The sequence below is a fragment of the Lupinus angustifolius genome, chromosome LG08 (genome assembly GCF_001865875.1).
Source record: "Lupinus angustifolius cultivar Tanjil chromosome LG08, LupAngTanjil_v1.0, whole genome shotgun sequence".
Lineage (NCBI taxonomy): Eukaryota > Viridiplantae > Streptophyta > Magnoliopsida > Fabales > Fabaceae > Lupinus > Lupinus angustifolius.
In genome coordinates this window covers 24,984,640-25,005,307 of record NC_032016.1, presented here as the reverse complement: position 1 = coordinate 25,005,307, position 20,668 = coordinate 24,984,640, and the positions used below count along the sequence as shown (strand labels likewise).

At 31.3% G+C, this 20,668-nt stretch overlaps 3 protein-coding genes across 3 annotated transcripts; 2 read left to right on the top strand and 1 right to left on the bottom strand.

The window, feature by feature from the left end:
- On the bottom strand, nucleotides 22-1,568 carry LOC109355544 (NAC domain-containing protein 35-like). The gene is made up of 3 exons (XM_019598752.1): nucleotides 1,284-1,568; nucleotides 640-908; nucleotides 22-557 (listed from the first exon to the last, which is right to left on the bottom strand). The coding sequence occupies exons 1-3, from the start codon at nucleotides 1,435-1,437 to the stop codon at nucleotides 120-122; spliced, it is 861 nt and encodes a 286-aa protein (XP_019454297.1). The 5' UTR covers nucleotides 1,438-1,568; the 3' UTR covers nucleotides 22-119.
- On the top strand, nucleotides 232-19,056 carry LOC109355543. Its single transcript, XM_019598751.1, has 6 exons — nucleotides 232-235; nucleotides 15,662-15,924; nucleotides 17,120-17,416; nucleotides 17,541-17,762; nucleotides 17,860-17,988; nucleotides 18,629-19,056. The coding sequence occupies exons 2-6, from the start codon at nucleotides 15,673-15,675 to the stop codon at nucleotides 18,845-18,847; spliced, it is 1,119 nt and encodes a 372-aa protein (XP_019454296.1). The 5' UTR covers nucleotides 232-235; nucleotides 15,662-15,672; the 3' UTR covers nucleotides 18,848-19,056.
- On the top strand, nucleotides 6,413-9,788 carry LOC109355541 (rop guanine nucleotide exchange factor 1-like). The gene is made up of 5 exons (XM_019598749.1): nucleotides 6,413-6,889; nucleotides 7,231-7,347; nucleotides 7,424-7,944; nucleotides 8,298-8,648; nucleotides 9,105-9,788. The coding sequence occupies exons 1-5, from the start codon at nucleotides 6,610-6,612 to the stop codon at nucleotides 9,540-9,542; spliced, it is 1,707 nt and encodes a 568-aa protein (XP_019454294.1). The 5' UTR covers nucleotides 6,413-6,609; the 3' UTR covers nucleotides 9,543-9,788.

Below are 20,668 nucleotides of genomic sequence, written 5' to 3'. Positions count from 1 at the left end.
AAATGTAGACTAACTTGAGTAGTTTATTAATTAATTCACTGCATATACATTGCAGAATAAATAGGTAATAATAATTAACATGAATTGGTAAAGTTGAGTAATGGTACATAACAAAGTTACTAAAAGTTTAAGATGTTGGAGTAACTAGGAGTGAAGTTTTGAAGCCATGGACTATTCAACTGAGCCCAGAAGTTATCTTGGGTGAGTTGGGTCCAATCAGTGATCATCATAGGTAGTTGTAGCTCTGGAAGTTTATCATTTCCTAAGGGTAATTGTAGTAATGTACCACAAGTCATTTTGTTTTTGTTTTCTATGATAGGCATTTGAGTCCTTGTATTTTCTTGCATTGGCACTGATAACATTTCTTCATTACCTTCAGATTCTTTCTTAAGAATAACATGTTGTTGAAGCATGTTTTGATCTTCAATGAAGGACATTGTGTCCATAGAATTTGTAGGGGAACTAACCAATTGCTTAATCTCTTCCTCTAATGCTGCCCTTTGTTCTAACACTTTCAATGAAGTTGCTTTTCTATATATCTTGCACAACACTATTTCCTATACACATGTAACACAGTTATTAATAGTAGTATTTTATTAACTACTAACAATTCAAACATAGTTGTTAATGATGTTATACCTTAGGTAAGTTACAAGTGTCTGGTAAACGGTATTCATTCATAATCCAATCAGTTTTGTTTCCTCTAGGAGCTCTTCCTTCATAGAAAACAAGGGTTTTCTTCAACCCAATGATTCTCTTAGGATCAGATAAAGTCACAATTCTCCTATCAGAACCAGTGGCTTTCCAAAACCCTTTCTCAGTTGTTCTGTTAGGTCTTCCTCCACTACCATGTTTTTTGTCCCTTGGCACAAAGAAGTACCATTCTCTTTCCCCCACTTTTGACAACCCTATAATAATAACAACATTATTAACATTAATATTAAAATGTCTCATAATGTCTAACAACATATGTTAGATAACATCAAAGTTACTGGTACACATTTGGTACATGTTTTAAAATATTTACGGAAATAATGTAGTTTTTAGGGAACATGTATGAGATCCACAAGTTTAGGAAGTCATAGACCAGACTCTCTCTACCATGAAAGTTGTGTTTCTTATCACGACTTCCACTTTTTTTAGAAGTCGTGTATCATAAACACGATTTTCATTGTATATTAATAATAAAAATACTCTTTAAGTTGAACAATGGAACACAAAAGAGTAGATATAGATAGAGCAATATAAGTTATGTCTTTGAAGTTAAGTAATTGGTTAATTACCAGGCAAGTTCCAAGGATCATGGTGATAGATGTTGAGGAAACCAATGATATCATAACGAAGTTTGTTGGCAACCATGTTCTTAAGATAGAAATCAACAAGTTCTTCATCTGTGGGATGAAATCTGAACCCTGGAAGTGTAATTTCCTCACTCATATTTGCTTATTTATGAACACTACTACGTAGGTATTATTTAGCTAGATAGTGCTAATGCAATAATACTATACCCTTTTTTTTCCTTTGGGAGAAAGACAAAGTTAGTTACAACTTATGCATTGAATGAATATTTGAGAGGGGTGCTATTTATAAGGGATGAATGGTTATTTTTGTTTCTCATGTATCATCATACTAGAGACAATTATGTTCGAGCCGGAAACGTCTACATGTACATAGGGCTAACTCCTCCCAGCTAATATTTTTTCATTTACAAAACTCGAATCCAAGATATTGCTTAAGAGGAATCAAACATGTATCACTTGAATCAATACATTTTAGTTTGTGATTTAATAAAAGAGAGGTTGTGTTTATGACTTGGTCATGGATGTAGACTCATAATCATAAAGGAGCACCAAAGTTAAGTAAAAAATAAAACTTTAGAAAAATGGACTTTTTGTTATTCTTTCTGCTTTGGACTCTTACCTGGAAATTCCGCTTTCAACCTTCCCTTAGTTGATTTGTATTCTTAGTTTTAAAATCAAAATTTCATAATCAAGTCCTTGTAGCAATCTTTTTTTTTGGTAGAAATATAACCAATCATATTTTTTCATCCCTTAGGAAACTATTTTATGAAATTTTCCTTCCAACAAATGTCACTCTGATTATAATAATATTAACGCATAGATAAAATAAAAAATTTAAAAATAAAAAGCAATAAAACGGAATACTCTAATTGACTTAAAACATGGAATGAATATTATTTGGGATATATGATTTTCTTCCTTATATGTAATGGTCATGATGTAAACTTGTAAAGCAATGTGTACGGATAATTGTGTCTAGAATTACTCTAAATTATTGGTGAAGTCAATTCGTTTCTATTGGTGAAGTCTTTGAATCAAGGGGACAAATGACAATAACATTATTTCAAATGCATTCATATACGCGTTAGCAACATTATTTCCAATGGGATCCTCCCACTTATAATCAAGTACAAGACGAGATTAAGACATGTGACACAAAAATTATTTCAACAATCATGATTATATCTTATTTTCTAATAAATAATTTAAAAAAAATCATCCTTATATTCTAGTACTTATCTCTTCAGTATTGGAAAGAAGTTAAATCCATTATTTCATATATATATATATATATATATATATATATATATATATATATATATATATATATATATATATATATATATATATATATATATATATGAAATAATGGATTTAACTTCTTTCCAATACTGAAGAGATAAGTACTAGAATATAAGGATGATTTTTTTTAAATTATTTATTAGAAAATAAGATATAATCATGATTGTTGAAATAATTTTTGTGTCACATGTCTTAATCTCGTCTTGTACTTGATTATAAGTGGGAGGATCCCATTGGAAATAATGTTGCTAACGCGTATATGAATGCATTTGAAATAATGTTATTGTCATTTGTCCCCTTGATTCAAAGACTTCACCAATAGAAACGAATTGACTTCACCAATAATTTAGAGTAATTCTAGACACAATTATCCGTACACATTGCTTTACAAGTTTACATCATGACCATTACATATAAGGAAGAAAATCATATATCCCAAATAATATTCATTCCATGTTTTAAGTCAATTAGAGTATTCCGTTTTATTGCTTTTTATTTTTAAATTTTTTATTTTATCTATGCGTTAATATTATTATAATCAGAGTGACATTTGTTGGAAGGAAAATTTCATAAAATAGTTTCCTAAGGGATGAAAAAATATGATTGGTTATATTTCTACCAAAAAAAAAGATTGCTACAAGGACTTGATTATGAAATTTTGATTTTAAAACTAAGAATACAAATCAACTAAGGGAAGGTTGAAAGCGGAATTTCCAGGTAAGAGTCCAAAGCAGAAAGAATAACGAAACCCCACATACTTTGACTTGGAAGTCTTATTCAAAGACTACAAGAAGTGTTTCTATTTGGAGTAAATGATGATAAGCCTCATAGATATGACACAACATGTAATTTATTCCAGAAAATATATGGTAGTACCAATATCTCTTACCAAATCAAAGTCTTAAGAAAATGTTCTGTGCTACAAAGACATATCAAAAGCAATTTCATATGCTCTTTCCTAGAAATTTCTTGATTCTTTGGCTGAGAGTTCCTTTTCTTATTTTGTGAGGTGAAAAAAACAATTTTTAAATTTGTCGTATGTGGGACTAATTGAATTTCAATTAAAAAAATCAGATTAGTGAAAATTCTTACCCTATTGTTCCACTTATATATAAGTGCATGAAAGTAATTACAACTTGTATTGCGATGATAAATTGCCCCTGTTAATTTTTCTTCAAGTGTATTGACCATTGTTAAGTTTGTTTACAATATTGAAATGGAGAAACTAAGTTATTTTGTTTGACACTATAGTTCCAAATGTCTCATACAAATACTTTTTTTTAAGAGTGTAATATATATATGTTGACAGCATAAAAAATTATACAATCAATATATTATTTACTATTTATTTATATATTACATTCATTTAAAAGTTAATAATAATTAAAAATTAATAGTAAATTATGTAATAACAATGTAAAATCTATTACACTTCACTATATATATTCTTTTTTTTTTTAAGGTAGAATTGTTCAAACAAATTCTTCCACACCATGCTATCCTACTAGGACGGGATTGGCTTTTGTGAAGAGAAAAAGACTTGAATGATGACAAAATCATGTAGAGACAGTCAATAAGATCTTGACTATATATTAATATTTTAATTTTAATTTAATTTAATTTTAAATGATAACATCAAAAACCATAAAGTGTATTTGTCTCTAAATATGATATATTACATGTGTCTTCATACAAGTTTTTTTATGAGGAATATATTTGGTTATTAAGAGAAAGAAACAAAAAAATCATTTAATGTTTTATTGTTATGCATTATAAATGGAGTGTGGTCCATCATCCATGGATTAACATAGTCCAAAGTCCTAACACACACATTAAAATATAGAGTCCATTGGATCAGCCCATGAGTGTCAAGTATTTTTTCACATTTTTTGTAGTAAAATATTTATAGCACTTGGATAGGCTAAAATAAAGAAAAAGCTAAAATGAATTTTATTTCTATTTTTAGAGATCAAACCTTTGACATGGTTCAGAAATATTGTTGGACCTTAGTAAAAATGAAGCACTATTTCACACAAAAAATTAAATACTACCAACCTAAATTAAAACTATAAGGTTACTATAGCTATATCGTAAGTTGAAGGAAACCTTCATCAATTTCAAATTCCATTATAATGTATGAAACCTCTAATCATTCTTAAAAGGTAAATAGAAGTTTGTCACTCCCATTTATTTAACATTTGTGGTCCATAACATTTTAGTCGTTGGTTTATTGATTTATAAACTAAAGTTAGATATTATAAATTGCAAATCTTGAACTTCATCCTAGAGTAAGGTATATAATAAAAGGAAAGAGGTTAAAAATCCTTTAGGTGGATCATAATTAACACCATCATGGTATGGTTTCCCTTAATGTGATTATTCAGCATGCTTGGTATTCCAAACCCATCACCACATCTCTAAAGTAGAAACAACAATTTTGCTCATACTCATTTCACGGAATCGGGATCACCTGTCCCAAAATTAGTATGTCCCCATATCCCAAGCTAATAGGGTTTTTCCAAGTAATGCACATATGTTACTTTAAGTTTTTAAAATTCTTTTTTTAGTGAAGTGTCAATTTTTTAATGGACCGGGATGGGAAAATGAGATAAGAATAAAGACAGGTGATCTGTGTCCCATTTCACGAGGCTCATAAGTTACCACTTACCCTATACTTCCTTCTTTTTTATTGTTTTCAAGGTCTTAGCATATTCTATATGAAATGTAATGAATGTGGTGTATCATTTTACTTATTTTTCCATGTAATAAATATCTCTATAGAATAATCTTATTAATTATCTCTCATAACTAGTACAGATATCATAATAAAGGTAAAGAAAAAATAATAGTTGCAATAAAAAAAATGTATACATTAAAAATATAAAAGATTTATATATTGTCGTTGTATTATCCATCATTCATTTTTAATTATGATTAACTTTAAAATAAAAGTAATACAAATGAATAGTGTACTAATTATGTATAAATATTTATACTATCAATTTATAAATATTATATTAAATATCATAAAGATACACTATCTCTTCATTAATGGAAATGATTATCTTTTAAGATTAATGGGTAGTAGCCATAAAGAAAGAAAGTAAATTAAAAAGTTATGCTACTTAGTACTTGCTCATTCACAACCCTCTGATCTGCAAAAGATTTCCATGACGCAAAAGGATCTTCCTTTTGGATTTGGACACGTGTCTTGCTTACTTTTGTATTTTATAAAATAAGAGTGTAAAATACATTCTGTTATGATGATATAAGTTATCTCATTCAACTATTAAAATCATTATATATGTCATATCTAATTATTTTTTACAAAATATTTTTAAATTAAACAAAACAATACATATGTCATATTTTATTGTCTGAAAGGATAAATTATAAATTATTAAAAAGTGTATACAATGCAGTACGTATAGAGTGTGGGTATTCCGTATACCTAATCTGCGCGGTAACTTAAGCTCCACATAATGTCAGAATCATCTGTAGCGCGCGCCATGCCAACTTTCTTTCCATTATAATATTCCATCATTCTAAATCCCAATCACATTCCACAATTCTCTTAATGAGATTGACTACACCCTATTTTTCCCCACAGAAGAGTTAACCGTCGATCTCGTGATCCGTGATCAACTGTTTTAAGCTGGCCCAATCACCGAACGCCACGTCACAAGGACTGCGATTAAAATATTGGAAAAGAGCGGGACCTAGGGTAAAAGCAAAATGTTTGGTGTTACGGAAAGATAACCCCTGCAAACGGCGTCGCTTTATCGTTTTAGTTTTACTTCATCATCATCATCACTACCACAACACTCTCATATATATAGAAAGAGAGTGAGAGAATGCGTTGAGTTTAAAAGTAACCTAATATAACCCTTCTTCCTTATCTCTCTCCCGGTAGTAACACTGCTTTGTCTTCTTCACTTTCCATTTTATTATTCCTTTCTTTTACCACCATTACCGGTACTCGGTTCAAATGTGTGAGATCTGAGTAATGGGAAGTGTTTCATCTGAAGATGGTTCTGATCAACAAAGCGAACGTTGCGGAAGCTACAGCGTCAGTGCTGACATCAGCGAATCCGAGAGTTCCACCAGTTTCTGCGGTGGTCGCCGTTTCGAGACTGAAGGTGCCTCCACCTCCGCCAATCTCACACCTCTTCCTCTCCTCGCTCATTTCAACTTCCCGGCGGCGCAGGTTATGATACCTGTAATAGGTGGTAAAGATGTGGTGATATGGGATCACAACCGTGAAAAACGTGACGTAGATTTGTCAGGTACTTGCTCTCGTTTCTTTCTATTTTTGGAGTAGTTTTGAACTGTATTATCATGTGAGAGTGAAACATAGTTTTGAAATTTGAATTGCTATAGTGGATGCGGTTATGTTGCGAATTGTTGGAAGATTTGGTCAACATGTCCATAATTATGGTGACAAATTGACAATGTAGTTGCTGAGATTACCTAAACGGTAATATTGTGGTTTTGGACCACAATTCAAACTGTGGAGTAAAATGTGTGATGAATCTTAAGCTTTTGTTCAATTTGTTAACTGTATAATTACATTGTACCAAATAGTTACTTTTTTCCTCAGTACTTTACCAGAATTTGGATTTTGCAGAAGTGGAAATGATGAAGGAGAGGTTCGCGAAGCTGCTTTTAGGGGAAGACATGTCTGGTGGAGGGAAAGGAGTCTGCACTGCACTTGCAATCTCAAATGCAATAACCAATCTCTCTGGTTAGTTTTGTTAATTTGCATAGAAAGAGAATTTGTGTCTAGAATGTAACTTGGATTATATACCAAAAAATGGCAGCAACTGTGTTTGGTGAGCTATGGAGGTTAGAGCCCCTGGCACCACAGAAGAAGGCTATGTGGCGTAGAGAAATGGAATGGCTCTTATGCGTAAGTGATTCTATCGTGGAGCTTGTGCCATCTGTGCAGCAGTTTCCTGGTGGTGGAACATATGAAATCATGGCCATGCGTCCTCGCTCTGATTTGTACATCAATCTACCGGCTTTGAAGAAGCTTGATGGAATGCTGCTTGGTATGCTTGATGGATTTGAAGATACACAGTTTTGGTATGTTGACAAAGGAATTATATTGGGTGACAAGGATTGTGATGACTACAGTGGTAGACCTTCAGTTAGGCAAGAGGAGAAATGGTGGCTTCCCTCGCCTAAGCTACCACCAAATGGCTTGTTTGAAGATGATAGAAAGAGGTTGCAGCAATGCAGGGATTGCACTAACCAGATATTGAAGGCTGCCATGGCAATTAATAGTTCTGTACTTGCTGAAATGGAAATTCCTCGCGCCTACATAGAATCCCTGCCCAAGGTAAAACTTGTTTGTGCTGCAAGTACAGAATATTGTGTGTGGACATCTCTGTATGTATTGCATTCTTAATTTTGGTATGGTTATATCATATGAAATTATGAATATGACAGAACTAGAGGTTGACATACATCAATTCCAATAGATCTTTGAGCTGTGTGAATTTCAAATTTTCTCTTGTGAAAATAGAAGTAAGGAAATCATGCCCTATTCCACAGTTTTATGACTTTTATCCATGGTTCAAAACTGGAATTCAGTAATGTCTTAGTATTTATCTGGTAGGAATTGTTGAAAATATGATATCACGTTGCTGAATACTCAAGTGCCTTTGTGATATTGTACAACTACGAATGCAGAATGGAAAAGCTTGTCTAGGGGATATAATCTATCGATACATAACTGCTGACAAATTCTCGCCTGAATGTCTCCTTGATTGCCTGGATCTCTCGTCAGAGCACCACACTCTGGATATAGCTAATAGAATCGAGGCTGCGGTGCATGTTTGGAGGCTGAAGGACAGCAAGAAACATTCAAACTCAGTGAAAGCCAGACGCTCTTGGAGTGGAAAAGTGAAGGGCCTGGTTGCTGATAGTGAAAGGAGCCATTTTCTTTCTCAACGAGCAGATACCCTTCTACAAAGCTTGAAACACCGATTTCCAGGGCTCCCTCAAACCGCACTAGATATGGCCAAGATACAATATAATAAGGTAGATTATCTTAATCTTTAGTTTGGACTGAACTCAAAGTCTGTTATGTTGATTTACAAGGCAGGGCCACTGCTTAAAATAAATTTTAAACTAGCTAATAGTTATGTCAAGGCAATATGGAATATTTAAGGTGCAACTGAGGACTTGATTGAGAAATTCCTTCCAGCAGTAACTAGTGAGAGAACATCCATAATTCCCTGACATTAAGTATTCTATAGTTTCCATGTTAAATGTGTGGTAGTGCTCTCTCAATTTCATGGTCCATATTGATTTGACAATTAGATACATAATGGTGAATGATTTCTGTCAATATTTAATGGTAACCATGGGTACATATAACCATTACTCGTCTTATAAGTGATTTATTAATAGTGTATAGTTACTGAGGACTGGCATTGGGTGAGGGAGCTTAGAATCAACTCCATAACCTTTTGTGAATTATACTTTTCCCTGCAGGATGTAGGACAGTCTATTCTGGAAAGTTATTCAAGGGTGATGGAGAGCTTGGCCTTTAACATAATAGCCAGGATTGATGATGTCCTTTATGTAGATGACACCATAAAGCGATGTGCCGCTGCAGATTCTATCCCTCTCTTCAGCAAAGGAGGTTTTGGAGGTATGCCCATTCAGAAGCGAATTTCACCCAGTTCATTCTCAATTCAACACACCCCATACGCCTCTCCGTTTGCAACCCCATCTTTCTGTTCCTCCTCTCCTGTTACCGGGAGCCCTTGCAGTCCTCAAAGAACACCTTCTGTGAAACGGAATGGTCGAAAGGAGGCAACATATTCTAAGTCTGAAAAGTTGGCCTCAACTGATTTTGAGAGGACATGGTCCTTCACAGGAAACCTCAGTGCAAGAAGAGTTTCCGGTGATGCGCCAGAAAGAGACTAAATTCCGTAGTTAATATGACTTTACATTTATAGCGGATCATCCATCATCTTGTTTTCCCACTCCTTGTATATGAGGTTCTAATTTTTGTATATTCCTAGGCAGTATGAGTAGAATTATGTTGAAAGATTATGCCAATGAATCATCGGATTTAAAAGGTCTCTGCCCAAGTATAAATTTGTTGAGGCCACTCCCAAGATGCTTCTATAAATGCCATATGCTAAATAGGGTTAACAATTCAATATTCAAGATTCAGCATTAGTCTTCTACCATGATCATCTGTCACAAATGGTGTTCCACTCCATGCCCCAAATCAATCAGAGTGTTTCATTTTATTACTTTTTGTTTTTAAATTCTTTATTTTATTCACGTGTTAATATATGATTGACTTGGTATAGAAAATGAGACACTGTTTGAGATAAGTGATCCTCATCCTGCCTCCTACTACCATGAAATTTCACTGGAATTTAACCAGGCCGAAAGTAATCTTTATGCAAAAAAGTCCTTGGACTCTAAACGTTAACTAAGAAAATAACAACTGAGCCATGTGTGTCATGAAAATGTTTGCAATCTTGAATATAAGCTTGCAAATATAATCAATGGCAGCACTATGAGTTAAATCTCTTCCTTGAGCGGCATCATAGAATCTTTTTTAATGTACATCCCTATCGAAGTAATTAACCACACAAGACACAAGTAGGGTAAGCAATCTTTTGACCTATACGTATCTACAAGACACAAGTAGAGTAGGAATAAGTTTACTTAAAGAATGACCAACTGATGTCAGTTCATTCAAGTAGACATGCTTGATTCCCTTTAAGCAAAATTTCGGATTCGAGTCTTGTGGATGGAAAAAATATCCACAGGAAAAGATATATTTGTGGATGTTTCCAGCTCAGACATGATTGTCTCAAGTGCGAGGATACGAAATACAAAAAAAGAAAAGAATGGCATCCTTTTTCTTTAAGGGCCATCACTGTCTATGTAAATAACTTCATAAGCAGGGCAAACAATCTTTTGACCTGTACGAAGAAGTTAGCATGTGTGCCAACAAGAGCATGAGCAAATTGACTTAAAAAATGCCATCTTTTTCTTTATGTTTCTCCACCCATTTTGATTAAAAAAGTTGGAAAACAATATGAGCAATACTCAAATGAAATTTACAGCACTTCCTTAAGGGGCTCTCTAAAACTATTTCCTCTAATCTTTAGGCCTGTCCTATAAGAGAATTAATTTGTGTTTTCTTTCTTTATAAACCTTAGGTGGGCTACATAGCCATTCTTTAATTTGATATAAGAAATTGAAGATTACATTGAGTAGAATAATTGTAATGCATGTGAATTAGGACCACTTTCAGCTAGTGAAATGAAACAAAATGTATGAACTAGATTAACCTTTTTACATATAGGATACACCCAAATACCTCAATGAGAATTGAATGCTTCATTTGACTAGCCTTGCCGTCCAAGCAACAATGAAAGGGGGGCCATATATTGGGATGAGATCTAATATCTTTAAACATGTCTCGAAACATGTCCCTGACCAATTATAATAAAGCAAAAATAGATAAAGTCATGAGTATTTAATTTTTTTTTAACTAACGTAACATAATATGATTGATTTAATACAGACTTTGGAACATATTTGGGGACATCAGATTTTTATCCTATATATATTGGGGTTCCCCTCCCAACCTATTTTACCTAACTACTATTATTAATTATATGCTTTTTCTGTGGACACAATTCATTAATCAACAAAGGTCACTAAATTCTGCTGATTATTTTTTATGGAGTGTCTATAGTCTATATAGCATAGTGCTTCCTTAATTCATAGATAACTACATAGTGTGAGTATTTATTGTTAGCATGCTTGTAAGTATATGTCATCTATGATGTAAATTGCTTCATTGATTGAACTCATTCCCTACAAATGCAATTATCTCTTATGTGAGTGATGGCTATATTAAAAGTTCTTCCAAATAGCTAAACTAATTAACTGAAATAAATGAGGTTTGGATTAAAAAAAATGCAAACCGATTAAAATTGATCCTCTTTTTTTTTTTCTTTTAGTAAAAAATTTCTTTCAATTTTTTATCTCATTTTAAAATTTAATTTAATTCTAAAAAATATCACTTTAGTTATTTATCTTTCTCAATATTAATTAATTATATCCAGGTTATCAAAAATATTAAATCATTGATGGAGATTGCATTCTAAACAGAAATAAATAATTTCTGTAATTTTTCTATTTCTATTTCTATTCCTCTTTTTTTTCATCTTCATAAATGGAAATTCAAGTTAAATTTTAAAGGAAAAGAAAGAGGCTAGACTAGTAAAGTATTCATTTATATAAGGGACAGCTCCACTTATGCTACAAAATATACACATTAAAAATAGAATTCCAAATATGCCCCTGTTTACACTAAACAATACCTAATTAACTCCAGCTAAATAGTAAAATACTACTTCATAGTAAAGTAAGATTTTAAAGGAGTTAATAGTAGTAGATTAAGTATAAAGTTTCCACCTTTAAAGATGCCCTATATTATTAAGATTATATTACTAGGATAAGCACATAGCATATGATAGATAGAAAATGGTAAACTTGAGTATTATATTATATGCAAATACCAAACCTCACTCTTTGATTGCCTACAACTTTCTTATACAATTAAATGAAAAATGTTATTCATACGTTTTATTATTAGGAGTAGATAAAAAGTGAAAAAAGAGAAATAGCAGATGGTGTTTTTTAAAGGTAGAAAAAAAGATTTAAAACTATATAAAAACTAGTCTAGGTAAAGTAATTTGCAAAAATATGAGTGTGTTGGGTTTATTTAAGTGTGAAATCTCATATTGGATATGCGAGAAGGAGTGAAAGAGTTTAGGAAAGACTTATAAAACTAATGCCTTAAAGTTTTGGTTCAAGACGTGGTATTTCATTTGCGACTCTTCACATAGTTGCACTCACACACTATGTTATCTATCATTCATTTTCATTACTTTTTCTAAAGTTAAAGATTATACATTTTTCTCTAGATATTAACATAGTCAATAATGTAGTTAATGCTAGTATTTTCAAACTTACCAGGAAGAATTCAGTAGGTGTTTATTAGTTATTGATGGGGTAAAATAAAGTGGCAACTTATTTTTTATTTAATTTACCATTTAAAAAATGGGGAGAAACTAAACCAGTCGACAATAGAATAATTTTTTCAAACCAATCCAACAATTTATGGACTTAGATAGTTTGGGTTGATAAGATAATATGAGAAAGATTTAAATTAATAAAACAAAATGAGAAAGAAAGGAAGATGGTGTTAAAGCCAACAATACTTAGACAGGGCAAACATTCTACCATATGACACTTATAATATTTATGAGTCAATATTTTTCTTAATTTTAAATTAAAAAATATAATAAAATCATGTTTTCCCTTATTTTTCAATACCGAAGAGTTAATGAACATAATTCTAAACATAAAAGTAGAATGAGTTCCAAATACTTATATGAAGTAGAGGAAAGTGATGCATACACTAATAAGTGAACACTCAATTTCATCCTCATGAATTTATGCATGTACTAATTTAGTGGAAAAGTAAAAATTTATACTAGTAGTAAAATATCATAAATATGAATTAAAACAATCTCTATTAGTATCATAAAAATGATAATAAAAAAATAAGAGTAAATACATATTTTAATCCCTCATATTTTTTTGACTTTACCAGTTTAGTCTTTCAAAAAAGAAAATACCTAAAATGGTTCAAAAAATGTTCAAATGTGGGTCAAATTGGATATTTTAGCATGTTTTATAATACTTAGTAAAAACTAATATAAAATTTTTGGGGGCTATTATACTTCTTTTCATTTTTGAAGGGCTAAACAAATAAGATCGAAAAATATGTAAACTAAAATAAGTATTTACTAAAAAAAATAATTTGGCTCATGTAATATTTTTTTAGGACCACAAAAATGTTAAAGGACGAACATAGTTCTTTACTCAATGCAATTTGGAGTTTAGTGGTTGTTTTGTTGCACTTGAAATAGTGATGAACTCATACCCATTATATTGAAGTAGAGGATCCGCAACCGCCCCACGCGTCACAGCCACAAACTGATTAGTGGTCACTATACATTCTTTACCTTTCTCTCAATAATCAATATCACATGTCCCAAATCGTATCTCACTTCATATTTCAGGTCAATCAATATACTCCATTTATTATTTTTTATTTTATCTATGTATTAATATATAATTGACTTGAGATAAAAAATGAGATATTATTAGAGATATGTAATCCTCACCCATCTCTTAAGTTCTTGTTTCTTTCTTGTCATAAACAAATTGTAGTGGAGCAAGTTACTTCTGACATTAAAATATATAAACCGAAGAACATACTCTAAGTCATTATTATACTGATTTCTAAGTAATATGGGTCGTTAATTCAAGTCATAAATAGTTGTTACAAAAATCAATTTAAATTTGTGAGTTTCAAGCATGTAGAAAAAAGAAGAAAAAAATATAATATTGTCAATCAATGACCTATGTTTTTCAGCACATGTCACGTTTACCCTTTTCTCTCTTGTATTTTCTTTTCCATTTCGGGACCACGCATGCGAGGTTCTATGTTCACACTAGATGAACCATCTCATTCGATCTCCATTAACAGAGAAACAAATATATATATTTTATTTATTTTTAATTATAAAGATGTAATTTTATTATAATCAAATGAATATATATGTTATTTAAAGTTATATTTTTTTTCATATTCATAAAAAAAGTTATATTTTTTTTAAGTATTTGTCTCTACATTAATGGAATGATCTTCAGTATTTTCCTTTACGAGATGTCCACATTTGGAAGAGGACCAAACAATTTAATTGATTTACACCCATTGGTTATGGGATTTAAATAACACAATCAACCATTATGCTATTGCATGAATCTCAAAAATATTATTTTATGTAACTTAGATTTTGAACATAGAATGACCTTCATTTATATTCTGCCTTAAGGTCTAAAATATTAGAACCGAGCATGCTCAAAAAAAGTAGCAAGAGTATAAGCAAAACCTCTTTTAATAATATATTATATATACATTTTCTTTCACTAACCCACATTTACATTGGTGAATCAAAATAAGGTCTTAATCATATCTATACATACCGCTAACTAATAATATATATATTTTTTACATAGTAAAACATAATAATATTTAAAATCGAAAGATTTTTAAGTTATTTAGTTGTTAACAAAAAATTTATGCATGTAAAACTCAAATGTGATGATAATGAGTGTGCTTGGTAGATAAGATATTGGTATCAATTAATTTATCAGTTTTAAATTAATAAATTATTTGTCACCTAAAAGTTGATTTAGTGGTTAGAAACAGATTAGTTTTTTAAGTATTATTCAAACCCAATTTTCTAGAGAAAATTAATCTCTCATATAGAGATAGGTTGAGATACCTAACAAGGACAATTAAAGTATTTAATCAATTAGCTTTTAAATTTTTAAATAATAGGACATAGGTTGATGTATGTATTTAACTTGTACAAATTTGTCTTTTATTAATTACTAAAAAGTATATTTGGTTTTGAAATTAATTTAAAGATTATAATATTGTTGATGTATATATTTAAACTTTGACTAATATTATGAACTTATAACTTAGAATATACATTTAAACTATAATACTGTTAAAACTATTGACTAAAAAAACAATATTTCTCCTAATTCACATGTCACTTGTACAACTATTTTTTGATTTTACAGTTATATTCTTGCACTGGAGACAATCTTTCTAAACTGAGAGAATATACAAGTATGTGAGACTAACTCTCCCAGCAAATATTTTTCATCTCTAAGACTCGAACTCGATACCTTGTTTAATGTGAATCAAACATGTACCACATTGATTATTTATTAGTCCAACTTTCTCTCTCTATTTTACTATGATGAAAAATTAACCATTTTTAAGTTGAGGAATAGTTTTGTAACATTTTTTTAATCAATTGTGTAAAGAATGCATAACTATTTTAGTCGGTGATGGTTAATGCATAAAGGGGTGTTGAGAACTTGAGAAGAGGAGAGGGAGAGAGAGAGAGGGAGAGAGATCAAGAGAATGGAGAGTAGTATCATTCCTCATGGTAGCTTGAAGAATGGAGAGGTTCTAGATGGTTCTAATATAATGGAGTTAGTTGGGAATGAAAAAGTATTCAGTAACTTTGTGGAACATAAGTTTGAAGAATTGGATAAAGATAAAGATGGTAAACTTTCTGTGAATGAACTTCAACCTGCTGTTGCTGATATTGGTGCTGCTCTTGGTTTACCTGCTCATGGTTCTAATCCTGATTCTGATCACATCTATTCTGAGGTATCTATTCTATTCTATTCTATTCTCAGATTAAGGAATCATCTTCTTTCTATCATTAATCTCAACAAGTATCAATGTTGTAGGCAATCAACTTTATCCTACTTCTCAGTTCTCACTGCTTACAATAAGACTCAATAATGACTATAGAGTCGAACAGATTTTATATTTTTTTTGGGTTCCAATAAGAGTATTTTCGTATCCTGTAGTTAAGTAACTAATCTTTTTCGAGTTCGTGATACTCCTCTCATCTTAACCTTGTAAATCATTCTGATATCTGATGGGACGTTACACAACCATCTTAATATTAAGATAAGGTGCTATTTATTTTTTAGAGACTATTAATTATTATATTTGGTACACAGAGAGTATTAGTTATAAGACACTATCTAGATTTTTATTCTTATTTTTATAATACCTTTTATATTTTCCAAAAAAGTTTTCACTGACTCTATTTTCTCGTTATTGTGATTAAAACTATTAATTAATGAGTGAGTGAAATTCTAATATTAAAAAAGATATGTTATGTGCTTTTGACTTTTCTCAGTGGCTTAAATTTTGTTCGGCTGTGTTCCGAATTATAATGTTTTCAATCTTTGGAATAAATTATTATCATGTGTCCAAGTAAAATGATTAACTTATAATCACTGTGATGTCATTTTCTTCGTCAGATTTGTTTTCATTTGAATGTCTTTTGTTTATTTAATTAAAATACTATTTGTTTGTGGTTTAAGCTATGTTTTAGAGTTTGAAAAATCTGCTTATTGCTTAATGTTGCTTCAGAATTCAGATGTTGATTGAGAAGGAGGCCAAATTTGGCTGTTTTATATGGTTTTAATTGATAGTCTTTTTTATTTTATAAATAATGTGAATCTTATAAATTGTAATATCCTTTTTTTTGACATTATAGAAATTGTTTTTCTACAAAATTTTGACCTCTATGTTGATTAAGTGGTGTTTAAACTTTATTGAAAATGCTAGAAAATTTTAAGCTAGACTTTGGTGTAACAAAAAAGTCAATGTGGTATTATTGAGAAACAAAAGATAATGCAGCAATATGATTCTAACATAAGATACCTTAGTCACAAGAAGAAGAAAAATGTAGCAACAGGGTTATAAAATAATGTGGCATGTTCAAATAAATGTACTATAAATAAGGACTAAACAAGGTTGAGAAATTTAGTGTGATGTTCCACAGGTGTTGAATGAATTCACACATGGGAAGCATGAAAAAGTGAGTAAGAGTGAGTTCAAAGAGGTTTTATCAGACATTCTTTTGGGCATGGCTGCAGGACTAAAAAGAGATCCAATTGTGATACTTCGCATTGATGGTGAAGATCTTGTTGAATTTGTTAATGGTCCAAGTTATGAAGCAGAAATAGCATCCATATTCTACCACATTGCATCACCCCATAAATCACTTCATCACCTTGTTATTGAGGCTCTAGCCAAACTCACTGTTGAGCAAGGGATTCCTCCTACTTCAGATTCTTGGGTAGTACTCATTTCATTCAAATATTGTTGACCATGTTGAAAGATGTTACATATACACACATATGTGAACAAAAATTCTCTAACTTTCATTTCATTCTTATGTTGGGTTATCTTTATTCCTTCAGGTTATTAACAATATTGTGGAACCAGCAATGCTATCTGTAGTTGGCACTAATTGGGATAAGCCTCTTTCTGACCAAGATGGATTCTTTGAGGAATTTAAGAAAGTGGCTTTGAGTATTGCTGATAGACTTAAGGATCAACCTGTGATTGTTGCTCATAGTGAAAACACTTTTGATGGAAGTGGTGTTAAGAGATTATTATTCAACAAGTTTGAATTAGACAAGGTTTATATTTTCATTCATGATTCCTTCAAATATCTTTCTTATTATCAACTCTCCTTAGTTAAATGGAATTCACCAATCTAATTAACATGTGATGCAGACTTTTAACTCAGCTTTAGAGAATTTGCCTAAAGATCGAAACGGAAAATTTTCGAAGGAGTATTTACGGGTGGCGTTGGACATGCTATCTCCTTCTGCTGGTTTACCTCCGGTTGGTGCAGTTGAACAGGTATGTTGCCAATGCTTACAATACCACCAATTCATCTTCAGTTTCTTATGATGCCATTTTGATGCAATGCACTAAAATGTGTTAAAAGATAACTACTGGCATGAAGGAGTGCTAGTATTAAGGTTGTTTGTAATTAGGGTCATGCTTGCATAATAAGGGTGAGCATGGCCATTTTTTTTGAACCGACCTGGCCTTAGACCCGACCCTAAATATCGATTGAGTCAGCCTTTAAATTCGATTTGACCCTAAACTCGATTAAATATATAGTGCATACTCATTTTAGATAAAGACTTCTCAATATTATCTATTGTTATGAATATGTAATTATACATGTATATATATTTACATTATTCTGTATACATTTGATTAGAAACACATCCAAACGAGATGAGCGAGTGACCATGGGACGGGTCGGGTCATGTTTAGTCCATACCCGACCCTAAATATTGATCGGGTCTATTTTTTGAACCCGGACCCAGCCCTAGACGCGATCAGACCCGACCTTGTTATGGCCTGATCATGATGGGACCGTGCAGGGTGAGTGGGTAGGGTCAGGTCTTGCTCACCCGTACTGCATAACATATGATTCATGATGTTTTCCTTAGCATGTAGTTGAAAACTCACATGTTTGGTTCTACAGATGGATAAGGTTATTGGTGAAGTCTTTAAGATGATAAATGCAGATGATGGAAAAGTGGTCAAAGAAGATGAATTCAAGAAAATATTAACTGAAATATTGGGGAGTATAATGTTACAATTAGAGGGTAATCCCATATCAGTTTCTTCAGATTCAGTAGTGCATGAGCCTCTTGGCTCAGCTTCTACACTTCTGCAACCATCTTCTACCGAAACAGCATAGCCTTCTGAAGTATATAACATGTAGAAGAATCTACAAGTACAATAAAAAATTATTTTATGTATATTATGACCAGCAAATTGTGTATTGAGCAGTGAATTATGTGTGTTGTGGGATATTTATGAATATGAAAAATATAGAATGCTACTGAGAAGGAAAATTCAGCAATCAAATTATCCTTACTTGGGCTTCTTGGTTTCTTCCACTTGTAATGTAGACATCTTTTATAAAGAGAAACATTTTATTTTTGTTGGATTTATTCAAGTGTGAAGTCCCACGTTGGATATGCGGGAAGGAATGAAAGAGTTTATAAAAAGGAAATGTTCATGAAACTAATACCTTACGGTTTTGATTCAAGACATAATGTCTCACTTATGACTCTTAACTCTTCTCAGGCTCATATAACAATCATAGTCACAAAGGTAAGAAGATTCAAGACTATAATGAATGATCTTTGAAGAATACTTCAATAAATGAATACTAAGGATTAATTTATCTTTTATACTTTCATCACAACATTTTTTTTTAAGTAGATTAATTATAATCTTTTATCATCGTAAATTATCCAAATTTTAATTCTTTTTTAAAACATTATGCCAACAAAAGATTGCTGCCATATGAACGGCAGTGTGTATTATCTATTTTGCAATCTATATTTGCATGTTCTATTTTATTATAGGAAAATGATAATCTTCACACTAATTCTTCATATTTATAGGAAATTAGTATAAATCATAAAGTGATTGATTTATAAAGAATATGTGTCGATGTATTGTAAATATAAATTAGAATTTGTTGAGCCATCACAAAGAATATATATTTGGAGATGAGTTATAAATATTAGGTTTTCTTCTTGTCTAGCTTTTCCTGTATAAAAGAGATGTCACATAATTAGACATTTGCACACAGAAGCTAATTCCATAAGCCACAAGATAAACAATGAATTTGGAATATTAACACACCATCACCTTTCTTATAAAAGGGGTTGCTTTTACTTATTTTTTGTTTCTAAGTTTTATTATAAATTAAACTTGTTTGGGTAATAACTTTAGTTTATAAACAAAAAATGCTGAAATTTGATGGATTGATTTTTTTGGTTATAATGTAATAATTTATTTATAATGATAATGTAAAAACATAATCTATACCTAACATAAGCCTTTTTTATATAATAGATAAAGTTAAAAAGAGCAACTACCAAAAATGGTGTGTGGTGGATCATACATTTGTTCTATAAAATATCTTAATACAAAAGAACCCTTTGACTTGTTCATCTTGAATCTCTTCTATAAACCTATTCAACAATTTTCTGAGTTCTTCTTCCACTCTACTAATGGGAAACTACTACTATTGTAAACCAAGGGGTGGTGATCCTCATACTTCAAATGTTCTTGTGATTTTGGCTGTGGCCTTGATTCTTCTAGTTATACCATCTCTTTTCTCAAGTGAGTCAGAAGATGAAGCTGAAGAATCCATGAACATGTCACCATTTGTAGCACCAATAATGGTAATAGTGATCCTACTTTTGGTGTCATTTTTGGGAAGTTCAAGAAAGAAGGTTTATGCAAAGCCACCATGGTGTGGATGTAATCATGCTTGTTACTGTTATGGTGGATGATGAAGCTATGTGGTATTGTGTTCTATGTTATATTAATTTCCATGGTACTATATAGAAAATGTTTCATAGAAATAAATAATATGAGGATGTAATTTTATGAGCATATTTCATTGCTTCAAATGAAAATTAAAAGATTGAATGGTTGTATGTTAATTACTAATGTATCACCATATGACAGCAATTATAGATTTCTTCTTCTTGTGAGT